Source organism: Triturus cristatus, chromosome 11 (genome assembly GCF_964204655.1).
Source record: "Triturus cristatus chromosome 11, aTriCri1.1, whole genome shotgun sequence".
Lineage (NCBI taxonomy): Eukaryota > Metazoa > Chordata > Amphibia > Caudata > Salamandridae > Triturus > Triturus cristatus.
The window spans coordinates 152,634,039-152,650,063 of record NC_140594.1 but is presented as its reverse complement, the minus strand read 5'-3'; the positions used below and the strand labels follow the sequence as shown (position 1 = coordinate 152,650,063).

Below are 16,025 nucleotides of genomic sequence, written 5' to 3'. Positions count from 1 at the left end.
ACATTCCCAAACAACATATCTATATCGGCTAGATTCATGACACATGATTCTGCAGTTTGTGATAACTCCTTATAATATCCTGCAGGGTTTTTACGGGGATCAGGCAATGTCTGCTTGAGTGCTAACACCTCAGATCGCTTCCATGGGACATGCACCCAAACACGCTGAAAATGTGCTGGCATAGCAGCAATACCATGAGCGGCATCAGCCGCAACAGCTTCCTTCCATACCGGAGGGACTTCTCTCATAGGGTATTGTCGCGCTTTTCCCTTTCTCCCCGCAGGGAAATCTTGTGTAAACAACGGCTGTTGACAATCATCATTCCTCAAGGATAATAAGATCACAACTGCTCTATTGACATCGGGGCACACAATCATACCTTTTCCAAAATCGAATCTCACTTGACACAACTCCTGCGGGCTTGGATCTCTACCATGATCATCCAATTCCTCACAGAGAATTTCACACATTTTCTCGAACACATACCTCTGTTTCGGGGCATCCCATTGATGAAACACATCAACAACTGATTCCACATCATAGCATGAAGGGAAACCAATCCACCTACGCGCCAGATGATCTAACACCTCTTTCTCGTCAGAATCAGGCAGCTGACTGCGCAATTGCTTACGCTGTAAGGCAGGAGTCGAACTAGATGACCCAAAGAGAGGCGACATTAGACTAGTAACTACATTAGCTAGTCGTTGTCGTGCTGAAGGAGAAGTTGAGGCAAAAACGGGGGGATAGACAGAGGGAAGAAAAGCAGATTCAGATACAGGTACCTGGGTAGTATAAGAAGGAGCGCCAGGGGAAGCCGCTGGCGTGTTAGACAAAGTCGCAGGAAGCGCGGGGGTAACAGGTAGCAAAACTGGCGGCCCTTGAGAGGGCTGCACTGCAGGGATAGGAGCCGGCTGAAGAGGAGCTGGCAGCTGCGGGAAGGCTTGCGGCATCTTTACTGGAGGCTGCGCATTCACAAGCTGTGGAGGTGCGGTGGCATTTTGCGCATATGGGGGTGGCGAACTTAACAAATGGGACATTAGGGAATCTTTCTCATTCTCTTGTGTGTCATCTTGCACAAGGGGTGACAAAACAGGGTAACATTTATCAATCCCTAGTTTGCGCTGCCTATGTAACTGTTCCCTCATTTGTTCCTCCTCATTATCTTTAAATTGCACAGCTGCTTGCATCACTGACATACCTCTCTCTCTCTTATTCCTCTTTGCTAGCTTAATTTCCTTCTGTTTGGCTTCCTTTCGCCATAGGCGGAAAGAATCAAACATCGCCGGCCGGGCTTTCTTTTTAAACAATTTAACTTCCAAATTATCTAAGATATCTGTATCGAAACTACCATTTTGGGGCCATTTTAAAACACCGTCCTTTCTGGTGTATCGGATCCATATTTCATTATATGCAATGGGGCCCACGCCATGTTTTACATAAAGCTCATAAGTTGGAGTTCCAATTGGAGGAACCGGACATGAATCCTCCAACTGGAAATCCCTTCTACAACTCAAACAAATACACTAGCACCAGGCATCTTCGCTCACTAGTCTAGTTCCAAACTTCAAAGGGTTATCGATTACGATAGTCTCGTGAATACACGAGTCCTCTGGCTTTGGGGTTTGCAAACTCCAAATAAACCAAAATTATCCCGAAGGATACCAAACAAATTGGGAGACGCTCCACTTATACTTAACTGAATATCGATGCTCAATGGCGTCACCTGAAGACTCTCTCGATTGTTTCGCTCTACCAAAATCGTCAAGGGTCCAAAACAGGGCGATTAATCAGGGCAGCAGTCCTTCGTAGCCGTCGGGACGCGGAGAACCTCGCAGAAAAGACCTTCGGACCACGTCGACATGCAGGGGTCGATGAAGTGGCGGCCTTCCTCCAGAATTTCCACACGAAGCTCCTCACGAACCTCTGGCTTGGACCGGTACCGCTGAAATCGCCCCGAGTTGGGCGCCAACTGAAGTACTGGGTATTTTAAGCCCAGCGGTGCAGGGGAACACACCCTATGACTTCGGGGTTCTTCCTGTTTCAGACCTACAGAAACACAGAGTCTTCTGGGTGAAGTCAAAGATCAGTTTATTGGCTGCAGACCAATTACAGGCGTCCTAGAAGTACAACAGCGTGTATGTTCTCAGGAGACTGCTGAAAATCATAGAAACGGGCTTCTTCTTAAATACAGAATATCCTGCCTCAGGCATACATTCCTTAGTTTACGATATGGCCATTACATGTATACATTTCAAACGAAAAGGCAGAGTCATGATGACCATCCCACATTCCAGTTAAGCCAGCCCGTAATTATTTACACAGCAAGGTTCAGATCCCACATCAGATATCGATAGGCCCCAATAAACATGAGCATCTCCTGTTTGGGAAACAAGCCATAAAGCAGGAACAGTCAGGTGCGAAAGAGATTAGCTGGAGGCTCGTGTAGGATGAAAAGACTTTATGGTGTGTCAAGCCCTGATGCTAATCACAGTTGGCCAGAGGACGGGGAACTCGTGAGACCAGTTTGACCTGGGGCAGCGGAGCCAAGCTGCCCAGGTCACAGAAAAGTCAAAGAAAGGCACATGTGCTCTAAAAGGCCCGTATTCGCTTCATGCTATATAGCCTATGTGAGGGCAACCATAAGATGGCCACCGATACAAAATGGAACCCACGTAGTGATGTATAATAACGTATACACAGTGCATTCATAGCTAAAACGTTACAAAAAGCACTTGTACATACCGCATTAACCATTCGCGGTTCACTAATGCTGGGGGAGACAGGGGTAGGGCCCTGCCTCCTACGCGGTCCCAAATTCTAAAGTACGACACTATTAAGAGCCACTTTGTGATGTAAAAGTGTATTGAATATGTAAGGACTATTGTCACTCCTGGCCCCAATGGCTACTCAGCCATGGTGTTGAAGTCGGATCGCTGACTAGGCAGGGTTCCTATCCACATTCATTCAGATGCTGTTCACCTGGCACCCGGATAGTTGTAGAGGGTCAATAAATAATGCCTCCACTATGAAAGAATGGTGATCAGGTGGGGGATCCCAGAAATTACTGGTTGATCACCTTTCTCAATGTGGATGATAAGGTGAATACCACACTAATACTCTTTGTATTAGAGAATTAGATACCTGATAATGGCCTGTTGCCTTCAAATCCAATAGGGTTGTGGTGTAAGTGCTGCTTTATCGATAATATATTGGCAGCCTCTGTTTTAATCCACCAGGCTGTCCACAACACGTTGGCACACCTATATGCTTGTTTGTGGATTAGAGTGCCGACTTCGAGGTTGTAGACCATGAGTTGCTCTGTTAGGATGCTTCCCCGCTGCGCATGAGGCCCCCTGAGCACTTTCCATACATGTATTGTTCACTGAAAGGTCACATTGGCGTCCGTGTCCATCTGTCCACCCTAACAGCCTATCTGAGGCTGATGTTCTTTCCTGGAAATAATCTACCCCTAGAGCCCCTAAAGAAAAGTTTTGAGCCTGCATTGCAGCGTTTGATGTGCAAGAAAGAAGTGTAGGAAAAAGGAGATAAAAGGTAGCCAAATATGCTTACATTAAAAGGACAGAAAAATCATCACCAGACTGCAGGAGCTTCCCCTATCCAGGGTGCGCCGTACTGGCAGTTGCCTGACAGATTTGTTTATTTTCCCCAGCTCCTGTGAGTAGGATCTCACAGCACATGTAAGGTTTCACACCTGTATTTTTTGACCGAAGAATAATACCAAATCTTTTTCATTTGTACTCAACTTTTTTGATGTTTTTTGACAACTTTTTTCCTTAAAAATGCCTTCAGTGACCCTGCTGTGGGCGGAAGAAGGATGTCTCTGACCCCCACAAGGTCTGTGTGGTTTGTTTGCATGTCTCACAGTCAATCAAAGATTGTGACATCTGCAAGAAAATGATTCCTCTGAAAGACAGCCTGCCCCTTAAAAAACTACCCCGTGGGCAGGTCCAGCAAAAGAAAGACACCAACGACATCATTCTCAATGTCATTCGAGATTGACGTCCAAGGTAACGGCGTCAACAGCATTGACTCCGACCTGCTCTCCCTTGAAGACAGGTATGTCATCTACCTCTGATCGACGTCAAGGAGACCACAACAGACACCTGAAACACCTGTCGTCTGAAAAATCTTCGATGCCGAAGACACCCCACTGATCGCTGTCAAGGAAAACTACCATCGTTTTCGAATGAAAATGTATAAATTGCTCACATACCCAGAGGCACCAATATGCCACGGAATGAACGTAATTCATGAGGGTAACAATAATGTGTGTGTGTGTGTGTGTCAGCACAGGACGGCACACAGAGACCAAAAGATTGAATCAGTTTGGCTAAAGGCATGACATAGAGATTGAACATCGTAGGGCTTAGGGATGACCCCTGGGGGACCCCCAAGGGCAGAGAAAAAGGTTTGCAGAAAACCTGTCCACACATTACAGAGTGAGATCTTTCGGATGGAAGAGAACCCAATAGACTCAATGCTTTACCTTTGATTCCTCAGAGCGAACCATTGTATTAGGGATTCTTGTGTAAGCACTTTAAGTTAAAAGACACTCATACATTCTGCGTGCTTGCACTTTTGCAGTCGGTGTTGGTTTCAAATGATTATTATTTTTTTTCATAACAAATTTTTATTCAGTTTTTGCATAGGAAGGAGCAATGAGTTACAATCTGCATTAAACACAGTACTTATACATAGGTCTAAGGATATAACACAGGTATCTTGTGCAGTCTTACCTATGGTGCCACATAGTTGTCGATGCACACCAATTAAGCCATACAAAAGCTGGAAAGTACATCAGTCAATCACATTACTATGTATCAGATCATAGCTATGGGCTACCTTCCCAACCTACAAGGTTCTGTATCTATGGGGGCAATGCCTCCCAAACAACCCCCCAACCCCCAATCCACCCTAACCCACCCATTTAACCCAAACGTGCCACGAATTTCAGTCTGAGGGTCACAGAGCATCTCTCTCGGGAGGGGGAAAGGGAGTGGACGGAACCCACACGTCAAGCGTGGAGTAGGGGAAGGACGGAGGCAGAGTATAGCAGCCAGGGGGGGACTCTGATGAGTACAGGCAAGTGTACTAGAGGGGGGAAGGCGTGTATCATCACCCACCAGGAAGTGGCTTCAGTCAGACGGGAAATTTCAACACTCAGCACCAGAGGACTGGCTCCAGCCACTACCAGACTCATCCGCCGGCATATACCCTGTCTCATGCTGGGGGACTCCGGGGACTGTGCCCCGCAGCCTCCTCACGCTCCTTCACCTCTCCCTTAAATAGCTCAGTCAGGTGTGCCCTTTCTAGGGATATAGGGGTGTTGGTTTCAAAATGTGTAGAGATAAAATTAAATGCTAAACAACTTATGGGTTTAGCCCATTGTCAGCATAACACCGCGTCCCCTTTATGCAATGTTGCTATGGCTTCCTATTACCAATCTTGCACAGCCTTTTTGTTATCAACAAGCCCTTGTGTAAGGTGAAACTGTACAGCTGATTTGCTTTAACTGTTTAAATGTAGCAGATATGTTTTAATTGATTGTAGGGTGAAATTGCACAGCTGATTTGTTTGACTATGTAAATGTAGCAGACACTATGTTTTAACTGATTATTATTAGAATGTTCTCATGTTTGTGGACTGAATTATCAGAATGTGTGGTACATCCCTGTAATGGTTTTTATCAACTATACAATAAACTTTACTTACTAAGAGCCAGCGGTGGGAAACCAAACGGGAGGGTGAGACAGTGGCAAAGGCTGCGAATAGATCTAACTGTCAAGAATTCCTGTCATGCGAGGGGAGGAAAACGGTAACCAGCGAAAACGGACTACATCTCCCAGGATGCTTAGCGGTTGAGAGGTTATGTAAACAGGAGAGCTGTTACATAACTCAAGGAAAACACGCCCTTATGTAAACAGGAGAGCTGTTACATAACTCAAGGAAAACAACGCCCTATAAAGGGAGGAACCGGGAGGTACAACGCTGTCGGATATTGTGTTTACAACCGACGTACCTGCTTAGTGAAGAGCAGTGTTCCGGAGTGGTGCTCCAGTAAGGCAAGAACGGAGGTAGGTCGAGTCGTTACTCCCTGGGCCGTGTCTTGCCCCATCGTCACCTGTGAAGGACCCGGAAGCTCTACCGGATAACCATTGAGCTTCGCTTTTTGACTCGGCTGAGTCAAAGCGCAGTGGCGCTTTTGCTGGTTGGAGTCGTAACTCCCAGCCCGACCAGAGATACAGGGACTGCCAGCTGTAACGCACACCAGGAGGTGTTTGCCGCGTTACAGACTCGGAAGTCCACAGGATCGATCGAGCGGCTGCTCTCGGTTCAGTCTTCTTTGCTTGTGATTGGGGTATCGGTGACGCATCACCAGGAGGTGACTCCGCGTCCCGGTGCAGTCTGAGGAAGAGGTTGAGCGGCTGCTCCCTTCAGCTAGAGACCCCGGCTGGGTGTTTCCCTGACTCCTCGATTCTCCCCAACACTCTTCGTGCCCCTCACAGCCTACCGATTGGCATTGTCGGCCATTTCATTTCTGCCCTCTGTTGGCATATGCCGGGATCGGCGTATATGCAGAGGACGGTTAGGACCATCCGTGCTGTGGGCTGGTAACGTACTTAGCCTGGAGGATTCCAGTGACTATAACCTTTGTTTATTCCTTGTATTATTTTTGCCTTCATTAAAATAACTAACCTTCACAAGTGGTTGCGTTCTCATTATCGTGTCTGTTAAACGATCCTGAGACGTTCAGGGCGTTACACTAACATAATAAGGGCTGCACCCTCTCCACTGTCTACCCCAGATCTTATACTGTCTACCTCCTCTACTAACAGCGATTCCGTACAATATTCACTTCGGAACCCAGTTTGGGGGGGGGATCTAGCAGTTCATGAGTGTCTATCAAGTTCATAAGTACTCTATTGAGATGTTGTTCTTGAATCTTGACAGGTGTAGGAGACAGTGACATTGGGCGATAGTTTTTAAGAACCTTAGGCCCTGCCCTACCAGCTCAAAATAATTAACCTTCCTGAGCTGAACTTATACAGTAAGAATCTCTAGCATGATGAATGGTGTTGCAAGATGCGAAACTTGTTCGAAGAAGGTCCATTTCAGAATGAGCTACCATCGCAGGTCATAGTGATGGATACTTCCCTGTCAAGATGGGGAGCCCAGCTACAACATTTGACAGTGTGCAGGGACAGTCAACAGTCAAGGAAGCCTTGCACCACATACAGTATTTGGAAGTGAGAGCAGTTAACCTGGCCATCAATGCTTTTCTACCATTCCTGAAAAATAAATCAACGATCCAGATTCAAACAGATAATACAACCACTACGCATTACCTAAAGAGACAAGGAAACACCAAGTCGAGCCACTTCCCATGTATGCACAGACAATTTGGCACTGGTCCCTGGCCAGGTAACTAACACTAATAGCGGTGCACATTCCTCCTTGGGCAATGAATCCACAAGCAGACTTTCTCAGTTGCTATTACGAAGAGGCTCACGCGTTGGTCTTAGATGTGGAAGTCATAAACATCCTTGAAGGGTAGGAAAACATTATATAGGCCTCTTCTCAGCTTAAAAAAAAGGAAAACGCTGATATTTCACATCCAGATTACCAGAACCGGGGTCTGTGGAAAATGCCCTTTTGATGATTTGGTCAAAGTTATTTCTCTACGATTTTTCACCGATTCCACAAATTCTCTTAGTAATACTGAAACTGCAGCGATATCCAGTGAAAATTATATTAATAGAGTCAGATTGGCTGAGGCAGTGGTGGTACCTGTAACGTTTGTTAGATCTGCTGCATAGACTTCAGGGGCAAATCTAACACCCAAATTTAACATCACTAAATTTGGCAGTGTGGCTACTTAGGTCACACAGTATGGTCACTTGAATCTTCCACTGTCCTTTATGGTGATCTTGAAAGAAGAAAATGTCCCTCCAAAATACTGTGCCATTACCTAACATGCTTCATTTAGTCCAAGCCAAGCTTCAAATCGCATCAATAAAGGTTAGTCTGGCTGCTATATTAGCCTACAGAAAATATTCAAATCAGCTATCATTTAAAAAACAAATCCTGTCATCAAAATCTTTTTTGAAGAACTCAAGAAGTATTCTTCCAACTAGACATCCTTCTCTACCATGAGAGAACATTGTTCTCTCAAAAGCTGATGGGCACCCCTGTTGAGCCGGTATACAAGGCTACATTGCAGCATCGGGCCTGGAAGACAGCTTTCCTTGGTGCAATCACATCCGTTCAGAGAGTGAGCCAGTTGAAAACTTTAACCTCTGTTAAGCCGTACACTGTTTTCCATTAAGAAGGCGGTAATTACATCAGACCCTTCATTCTTCCCAAAAGTCGTTTCTGAATTTTCATATCAATCAAACGGTTACTCTGCCTAATTTCTTTTCCTATTCTTCCTAAGCAGCAGAACATGCACTTATTCACTAGATATTAGAAGAGTCCTTCACTTATACCTAAACAAAACAAAGGATCTGAGACAAACAAAGCAACTGTTCGTTAACTATGGCCAAATCATGCAGGGTCTAGACACATCCAAACAATGTATTGCTGGATGGATAGTAGCGTCCATCACATTATGCTACCAATTAGTGAACAAAACTCTGCAAGGGAGGCCTAAGATGGGAAAGCTTGGATCACAAATATCCCATTTGCTGACATCTGCAAAGCCACAACATAAAATTCGAGCCACACATTCAGAAGATACTATTGTCTAGATTCAGATACACAAGCTGATGCTAGAATGGGCTAGGAAACCCTGCAACATCTCTTTAGAAACTATTGGCCATAGTGCACTCTGCGCTCTTTCCTGTTTCTTTCTGCTGCCCAACCGCTCTCTTCTGTTAAAACTATCTTGCTACTCTATTCTAACATTTATGACTTTCAATGAAGAATCTACAATACAGAAGAAAAGGTTACTTACTTGTAGTTCTAAGGCTGAAATACGTGATATATTTGTTTTATACGTAATTGTTTTCCAATCCCCATCCCTACCCAGCCAGGGAGGTGGTTGGTTGTTTATGACTTCAATGAATATTCCTACAATACAGAATTAGGAATATATGTAAGTAACCTTTTTCTTTTCATTTGCTCTAAGAAGGGACATGGGTGCTGGAAAAACTGGGTCAGGGCTTTTCGAGTTCCAATAGGATCCTAACTAACAATGGGCTGAGGGAGTGGTGTGTACTTACACCCCTGCTTCTCAACCTCTATTCAGAAGATGTTTGGCATGCTATCTTCTTGGTTGGGTTGTTTCCTCCCACATTGGGAGGTGTCCAGATGTTGCTGTATCCAGATGATCCTGTCATCTTTGATCTGAGAGTGCCACCAATCGCACTGAGTCGCAATATGAATCAGGTGGGTTAGATTACGACCCACTCCGAATCAGAATTTTATGACTCGACCTATTAATACGTAGGTCAGTTCGTAAAATTATTTACTGGTTGCAAATCACATCTAGCCCATAGCTCTTTGTGATACTATCTTATAGGGCTAATGAAAATCCTAAATTCTATTTAATATTGCTATGCAGTGGGACTAGTGATATACAGAATACACATGATGGGTTAGTTTTCATTTCTGCAGTACTTTTGGGAAATGAGTATATACCTCTGAACAGGACCTCAATGGCCTAACCTGGCTATTTATGTTTTCCTATTCCTCAGGTGCTACTGAACGAGCTGGGGTTTGACGAAAGATTCATCGCACCTTTACGTGAAAAATATCTACAGCCAGTGACGTCCATTCTGTACCCAGATTATGGAGGACGGTACCTTGACAGCCACAAAGCGTTTGTTGTCAAATACTCATTGTCAGAAGATCTCGATTTAAGCAGCCATTACGACAATGCGGAAGTAACAGTGAATGTATCACTGGGTAAAGAGTTTACAGAGGGAAATTTGTATTTTGCAGACATGAGGCAGGTAATTAAATATGGTGATCCTCAAAAACATGGCTCGCATATACTGTATTTAAGAGAATGATATGGCAATTTAAGGAACTTTTATGTTTTAATTCTAGGTTCCAGCCAATGAAAGAAGGTATGTGGAAGTCGAACACGTAGTTGGCCAGGGATTGGTGCACCGAGGAGAGCACATTCATGGAGCCCTGCCCATCTCATCAGGAGAACGCTGGAACCTCATTGTGTGGATGAGATCAGCCACTGTTCGCAACCGTCTGTGCCCAATGTGCGACAAGACCCCCCAGTTGGTGGAGACTCTGGGCTATGGTGATGGCTTCACCCAATCATGTGCCCCCCTGGCACCAGAGACTGTGGACGTTTGTGCTGTAATCTAGCAGAAACCTGAGGCTGCAAGAAACTGAGAAGACACCATTTTGATGAACTCACCCGGGAGGACCAGTTTTGAGCTGCTGCTCCTGAAGCCACAACTACAATCCTTGTGGGTGTACATCTCTGGCTGGCAGGTTTGCCTCCGGGCAGTTCTTGCCTATCCTGAGGTACAAGCGGCTCCAAATAAAAGTACGCTCAAATGGCTGACTCCTCTCAGTCTTTTTTGGTAGAGAGTGGAACACAGGTCTGACTGACTGCCTGCCTGCTTTTCTAAAGCAGACAGTATCCCAATGATTGTCTTTCAACTGATCTTGAGGGTTTGCTAGACATATATTGTTTTTATATCGGATGATTGTTAAAGAAAGAAGTGTTCAAATGTTAACAAGGAGTACATTTCATATATCAGTAACCATGGGCGAATTATCTACTGCTTTGCAAGGATAGTTGGATTGGGGTGATCGAAAGCCCTTTATCAACACATCTGAGGACCCTTTTAGGAACCTATGGGGTATTTTGGTAGCATAGCTAAGGAGGGGAAAGTCCTCATTGGTATTTCAAGGATAGACATGCCCTCATAAAGTGGGTTCTGTCACCTAAGGGGAGCCAGTAGAGAGATTTTCTAGATACACGATGTGCCTTTTTTAAATCCACAGATGGGGCCCTCGCTCACATTTTAGCACTGTCCTGAAAAATTAAACTCTTGTGGGGACAGGAGATGGGGCTTTTAGCACTAGAAGGCAGGGATAACAAAAGCCCCTAATAGCAGCCTTTAGCTCTTAACTCAACTAGTACACAATGTGTTCACTTATATGACACAACTAGCTAATATAAGTTACACGGTGACCACCCTGAATATCAAACCCACACAGAACATCGAGGACAAAATATCGAAAAAATATCAGGTAAATAACTCTAGATTTTCTCTACCTAATTCCACATATATGCACCTATGTGGTACATATATCTTCAGGGTACATAGATGTGAGAGTAAGGAATCTATACTTCCCTATGTGCACTTACCGTTCGATATTTTGTACCTCAATATTCTGTCCTCGCTATTCTTGTCCCACGATATTGTTGGTGTTGATATTCAGTAGTACTATCTAAGCTACATAAAAGGGTAGATAACGAGCTGGTGTCTTGCATATCCATTTTTCAAATACAAATAGTAATTTCCTGGTTCGTTTACAACTAGAGCAAACACTGGCAAAGCCAATAAGTCTTGTTTTTTTGTGTGAAATTGTTCGGTAATTGATGGGAGTGTTTGTGTGTGGTAGTATTGGTGTATGAGTCACCAAATTAGGGGGGTATGTATGTAATTCAGTGAATCTGGGTGTTGGCGGACAGATGAATGACTGGCAATATGGCTAGCTGAATGGATGGGTGAGCAGCAGTGCAAGGAGTAGATAGCTTCCAGCCACCTGCATAGCTGTTGCCATCCTTGCACTCATCCATTTATACATCCACACAAGCAGCAAAACAACAGCAGGCATGCTCTTCAAACCACACAAAGATGGCCAGGGCATATGCTTTGAGGAGGCATGGACTGCTGCCTCGAGCTTACAAATGTAAATAGTCATGACAAGAGACTACAATTATTGAGACTGGGTTAGAGAATGGGATAAAGCCGAAAGCAAAGATCTTGTATCTGTCAAAATCGCACGTTGACTATCAATCAGGTAATACTTTTAATGGCAATGAAAAGAAAGGGGGTTCTGATAACCCCCTGGTTTACTCAAAAACACGTTCTGAGAGCAATGTATGACTTGCGTTGTTGATATGTTTTTACTTTCAAATGATATCTGCATTTTACCAGTCTGTTTGGTTGCCCAGTACATTTCCAGAACGGACTGCTCAAAGTTTTTATGCCACTCTAGGGCATATACATCTGTTTCAAAACATCACTCTGAAAGTAACTACTGTGCCTTCTGTTTGCAAGGCTACCACTTGCAATCGATCAATGCGGGTTCTTATAGAGCGCAACTAATCACCGGTGAGGGTCTCAAGGCGCTGAAGGGTGCGGTTCTGCAGTTCAGTCGAAGAGCCTGGTCTTGAACTTATCAAAACCATCCCCTCATTGTGCAACAGCATATATGGATAACTTGAGTATGAGACTGAATACTGCGTGAGCTATGCATCTGTAATGTGTATCTAAGTTGTATGTAAAATCTGTGTTGTGCAGTGTTAGGGGTTATGTTATGTCATGTTATGTTATTTAGCAGCTATAACATTTCGACCAGAAATATTTCACAGAGCAATAGTAGTGGTACACATAGCAAGCTTCGAGGTTTGCTTATTTGAAGCCAAACAGAGAATCAGTTCTGGTCAGAATGTATTGCTCCAATTATATGGAAGTAGTAGGCGAAGACAAATACACGTTTAATATAAGATCATTTTTCCACCTTTGGGAATTACGGTTACTGCCCATTTCAACATAGACATATTTGTAATAGTTATGGGGAGGGGCTGTATTCATTAAGATCATTTAGGTGACGGATAGACAGACGGCTTTTGAACTTGAGCAGAGAATACAGCAGTGTGGCTATAAGGCAATAATCCATTACAGTTTTGATTGACCGGACGCTACGGGGATTCCCAGCGTATGTTCACTACGAAATATAAAAGAATATCACTTTGGCTATCTTTAAAAGATATATCCAACCCTGAGGAAGTCCATGTTGGACAAAACGCGTTGGCTGGGCTGATATATTTGACCACAAATAAAGAATAATTGGAAAAAGAGATTTCAAGACTCCTTGTGCAATACTTTTTGAATTTTGTGGATCTTGAGAAATTGTTTATAATTTACAAAAGAATTATGTGTAACTGTATGCTCCTTTTCATTACTTATTCATTTAGATCCCGCTGGGTGCCAGGGATGAAATAATGAATCTGTGAAGTATATACTTTAGCCTGCACGATATTGGGCAGCGCACTCTACATAAGTGACGGCCAGCCCGCTCCACTACGCTGAACATATTTTCTTCACTGATGTTTCTGATGGCAGCTAAGGAGCCTTCACTGAGTTCGCTTTAGTGGAAACAGTGTATTTTTATTACATTAATGAATGATTGTGTGTGTGATGCATTGGTTGGAAGCAGATGGTCAGAACATCTGCCCAAGTTTTTAAATGAGGTTTGAAGAAGTTTGATCTTTACCACAGTCCCAAAGTTACCACAGTCCCTTGAAAAACAGTTTGGGTGCGTATAAGGAGTGTGAGAAAGTATGCTACAATATTGTCAGAGCTGTCTAGATGATCATCCACACGTAAATTTGTGTTGCTGACTAAAGGATGGATGATATAAAGTAGTGGGAGAGTAAGAGAAGAATGGTGAAAGGATGGTCCACCTTTGATAGAAGTCATAATTGTGGCCCAGAGAACCGAGCACACATTCTTGTAACCGTGCGATATACAAAGATAAGAGGTCGACTAGCTCTTGGCAAGAGCCAAAGTGGGCAGAGTTATGCATGTTCCTCCCACCTGATTAACAGCAAGAACCAGTTTACGGCAAAGGAAGTATGTAGAGCAAGGGTGGCAAAAGTTGGTCCACAAAATCATTGCCCGTGCAGGATTTTCAGGCTATCTTCATGAGCTACATCTGAACATAATGAATCTAAATATTTTTCATATTTAGTGGATATCTTGAAAATACTGCCTGGATTCGCGCTTTCTGGGACATTGTTCTGTGCTGTATTCTCTGCTCAAGTTCAAAAGCCGTCTGTCTATCCGTCACCTAAATGATCTTAATGAATACAGCCCCTCCCCATAACTATTACAAATATGTCTATGTTGAAATGGGCAGTAACCGTAATTCCCAAAGGTGAAAAAATGATCTGATATTAAACGTGTATTTGTCTTCGCCTACTACTTCCATTTAATTGGAGCAATACATTCTGACCAGAACTGATTCTCTGTTTGGCTTCAAATAAGCAAACCTCGAAGCTTGCTATGTGTACCACTACTATTGCTCTGTGAAATATTTCTGGTCGAAATGTTATAGCTGCTAAATAACATAACATGACATAACATAACCCCTAACACTGCACAACACAGATTTACGCTGACGGAGCTCATCTTCGACAAGGAGAGGGCTGTGAACAGGATTTACGTATAAAAACGGATTCTGGACATTTATTGTCAAGCAAACCTGTCCCAGGTAACATATAGGATTACGGGCTGTCTTTTCCCGAACCCTATTTTTCATCCATTCATTGGTCCTGACGAAGCGCTCCTGGATCCAATAGGGACCATCTAACAGCGCTAAACATGTAGACCTTCTTCACATTCACTTTTGTTAATACACAACACGGGTTGAGAGTAGTGGGACTCTATTTGGTTCTGTTTCCCCTCTCATAGCAGCACTACTGTGCATCTCCATCCCCGTGAACTTTTTAGCTTGAACCAGTGACCTTTTTGATTAAATATTTTTAGGTCCCTGTCTCATTTTAACCAGCACTCACTAGCACTTCTCTACCCACACACCCTCACTCACAAATGTGGCAACTCCTTAAAAGAACTCCGCCAGAGAGCCCCTAACCAAGGGCCCGTGAGGGACTGCAGCGCCACCCCCACGAGGAGCAACCTTGCCCAATGATGATGCTATACATCCGCAAGGGTGTGTGAGGGCACTAGATACCACATTAAGGAGTACTCTTTCCTTACTCTGCACACTCACTTGACCCCTGGAGACACTCCCTCTATTTACAGCTTATCTGTTGGCTGTAACCTCCCCCTCCACTCTGTAGGAACTGTAACCATCCGTTGGAATTAGAAATAATTGTGAAAAGAATTTTGGAACAAAGGTGCAACTTTAAAAGCCTGGTATGAGAAGTGGAGCATGGGGGAATGTATTAATTCCAAGGGGTGTTTTGAAACATGTATGGAGTTTGAGAGTATACAAAATAGTAAGTGTATGTAGTTGTGTACATAAAAAGGAGCAGAGTATGAATGTGGGTCCAAGATTGCTGTGGTGTGTGAAAGCATGTTATATGATGAGGAGATTGTGGACTTTCCTGAAGTGTTCAAAGTCTGTCTTAGGTCGTATTTGTGTTTTTTTATGAAATGAAGGAGAAACCGGTTTCCATGGCCCATACATTGAGGTGTGCACCTGTTTACATGAGGGAAGTAGTGGCTTTAGAATTGAAAGGTCCACGCAAGGAATAATCATAGAACCCTTGGAGATACATGTATGCTTTGCTCTTGAGGTTGTGGCCACAGAGGTGTTCATTAACTAAGGATGTCTGAACAAAAACATGGTCAGTAGGTTTCTTCTTCCTAAGGTCAGCAAGATGAATCTGCTGTTGTAAGAGGTCACTGATTTCCCACATTGCGCTTGGGCTCTGCATGCTCTGACCACCGTTATACCTCCAGGGACCTATGCTTTATCTCAGGATGCCAGTTCACATGGTGCCCAGTGCAGTGGTATTCAAGCGTTGTTCAATAATGCACCTGTGAGGGGTTCCGTTTTGTACAATGAAGTGCTGATGTTGGGAAGGATGTGAAGGGCACGGTTTTACTTTAAGAAATGTATTGTCTATTTTGAGTTCCAAAACTCACTATGAAGAAAGAACAATTTAAGTGTAAGATGAATTCATATTTTGGCTCTATGGAGAATGAAGAAAACAAGGGACAGCATGATGCACATTATAGATGACACATTAGTGGCTATGAATATTGACCAAC

At 43.8% G+C, this 16,025-nt stretch overlaps 1 protein-coding gene across 2 annotated transcripts in view; it reads left to right on the top strand.

Annotated features, from left to right (window-relative positions):
• OGFOD2 (2-oxoglutarate and iron dependent oxygenase domain containing 2) overlaps nucleotides 1-13,082 on the top strand; it is a 107,212-nt gene extending 94,130 nt beyond the window's left edge. Inside the window, exons 6-7 of one of the 2 annotated variants that reach the window (XM_085632789.1) lie at nucleotides 9,717-9,974; nucleotides 10,072-13,082. In XM_085632789.1, coding sequence (XP_085488915.1) covers nucleotides 9,717-9,974; nucleotides 10,072-10,347 — 534 coding nt within the window. In that variant the 3' untranslated portion in view covers nucleotides 10,348-13,082. The remainder of the gene's footprint in view (nucleotides 1-9,716; nucleotides 9,975-10,071) is intronic. The other variant, XM_085632790.1, reaches the window with a different exon arrangement.
• The last annotated feature ends 2,943 nt before the right edge of the window (nucleotides 13,083-16,025 follow it).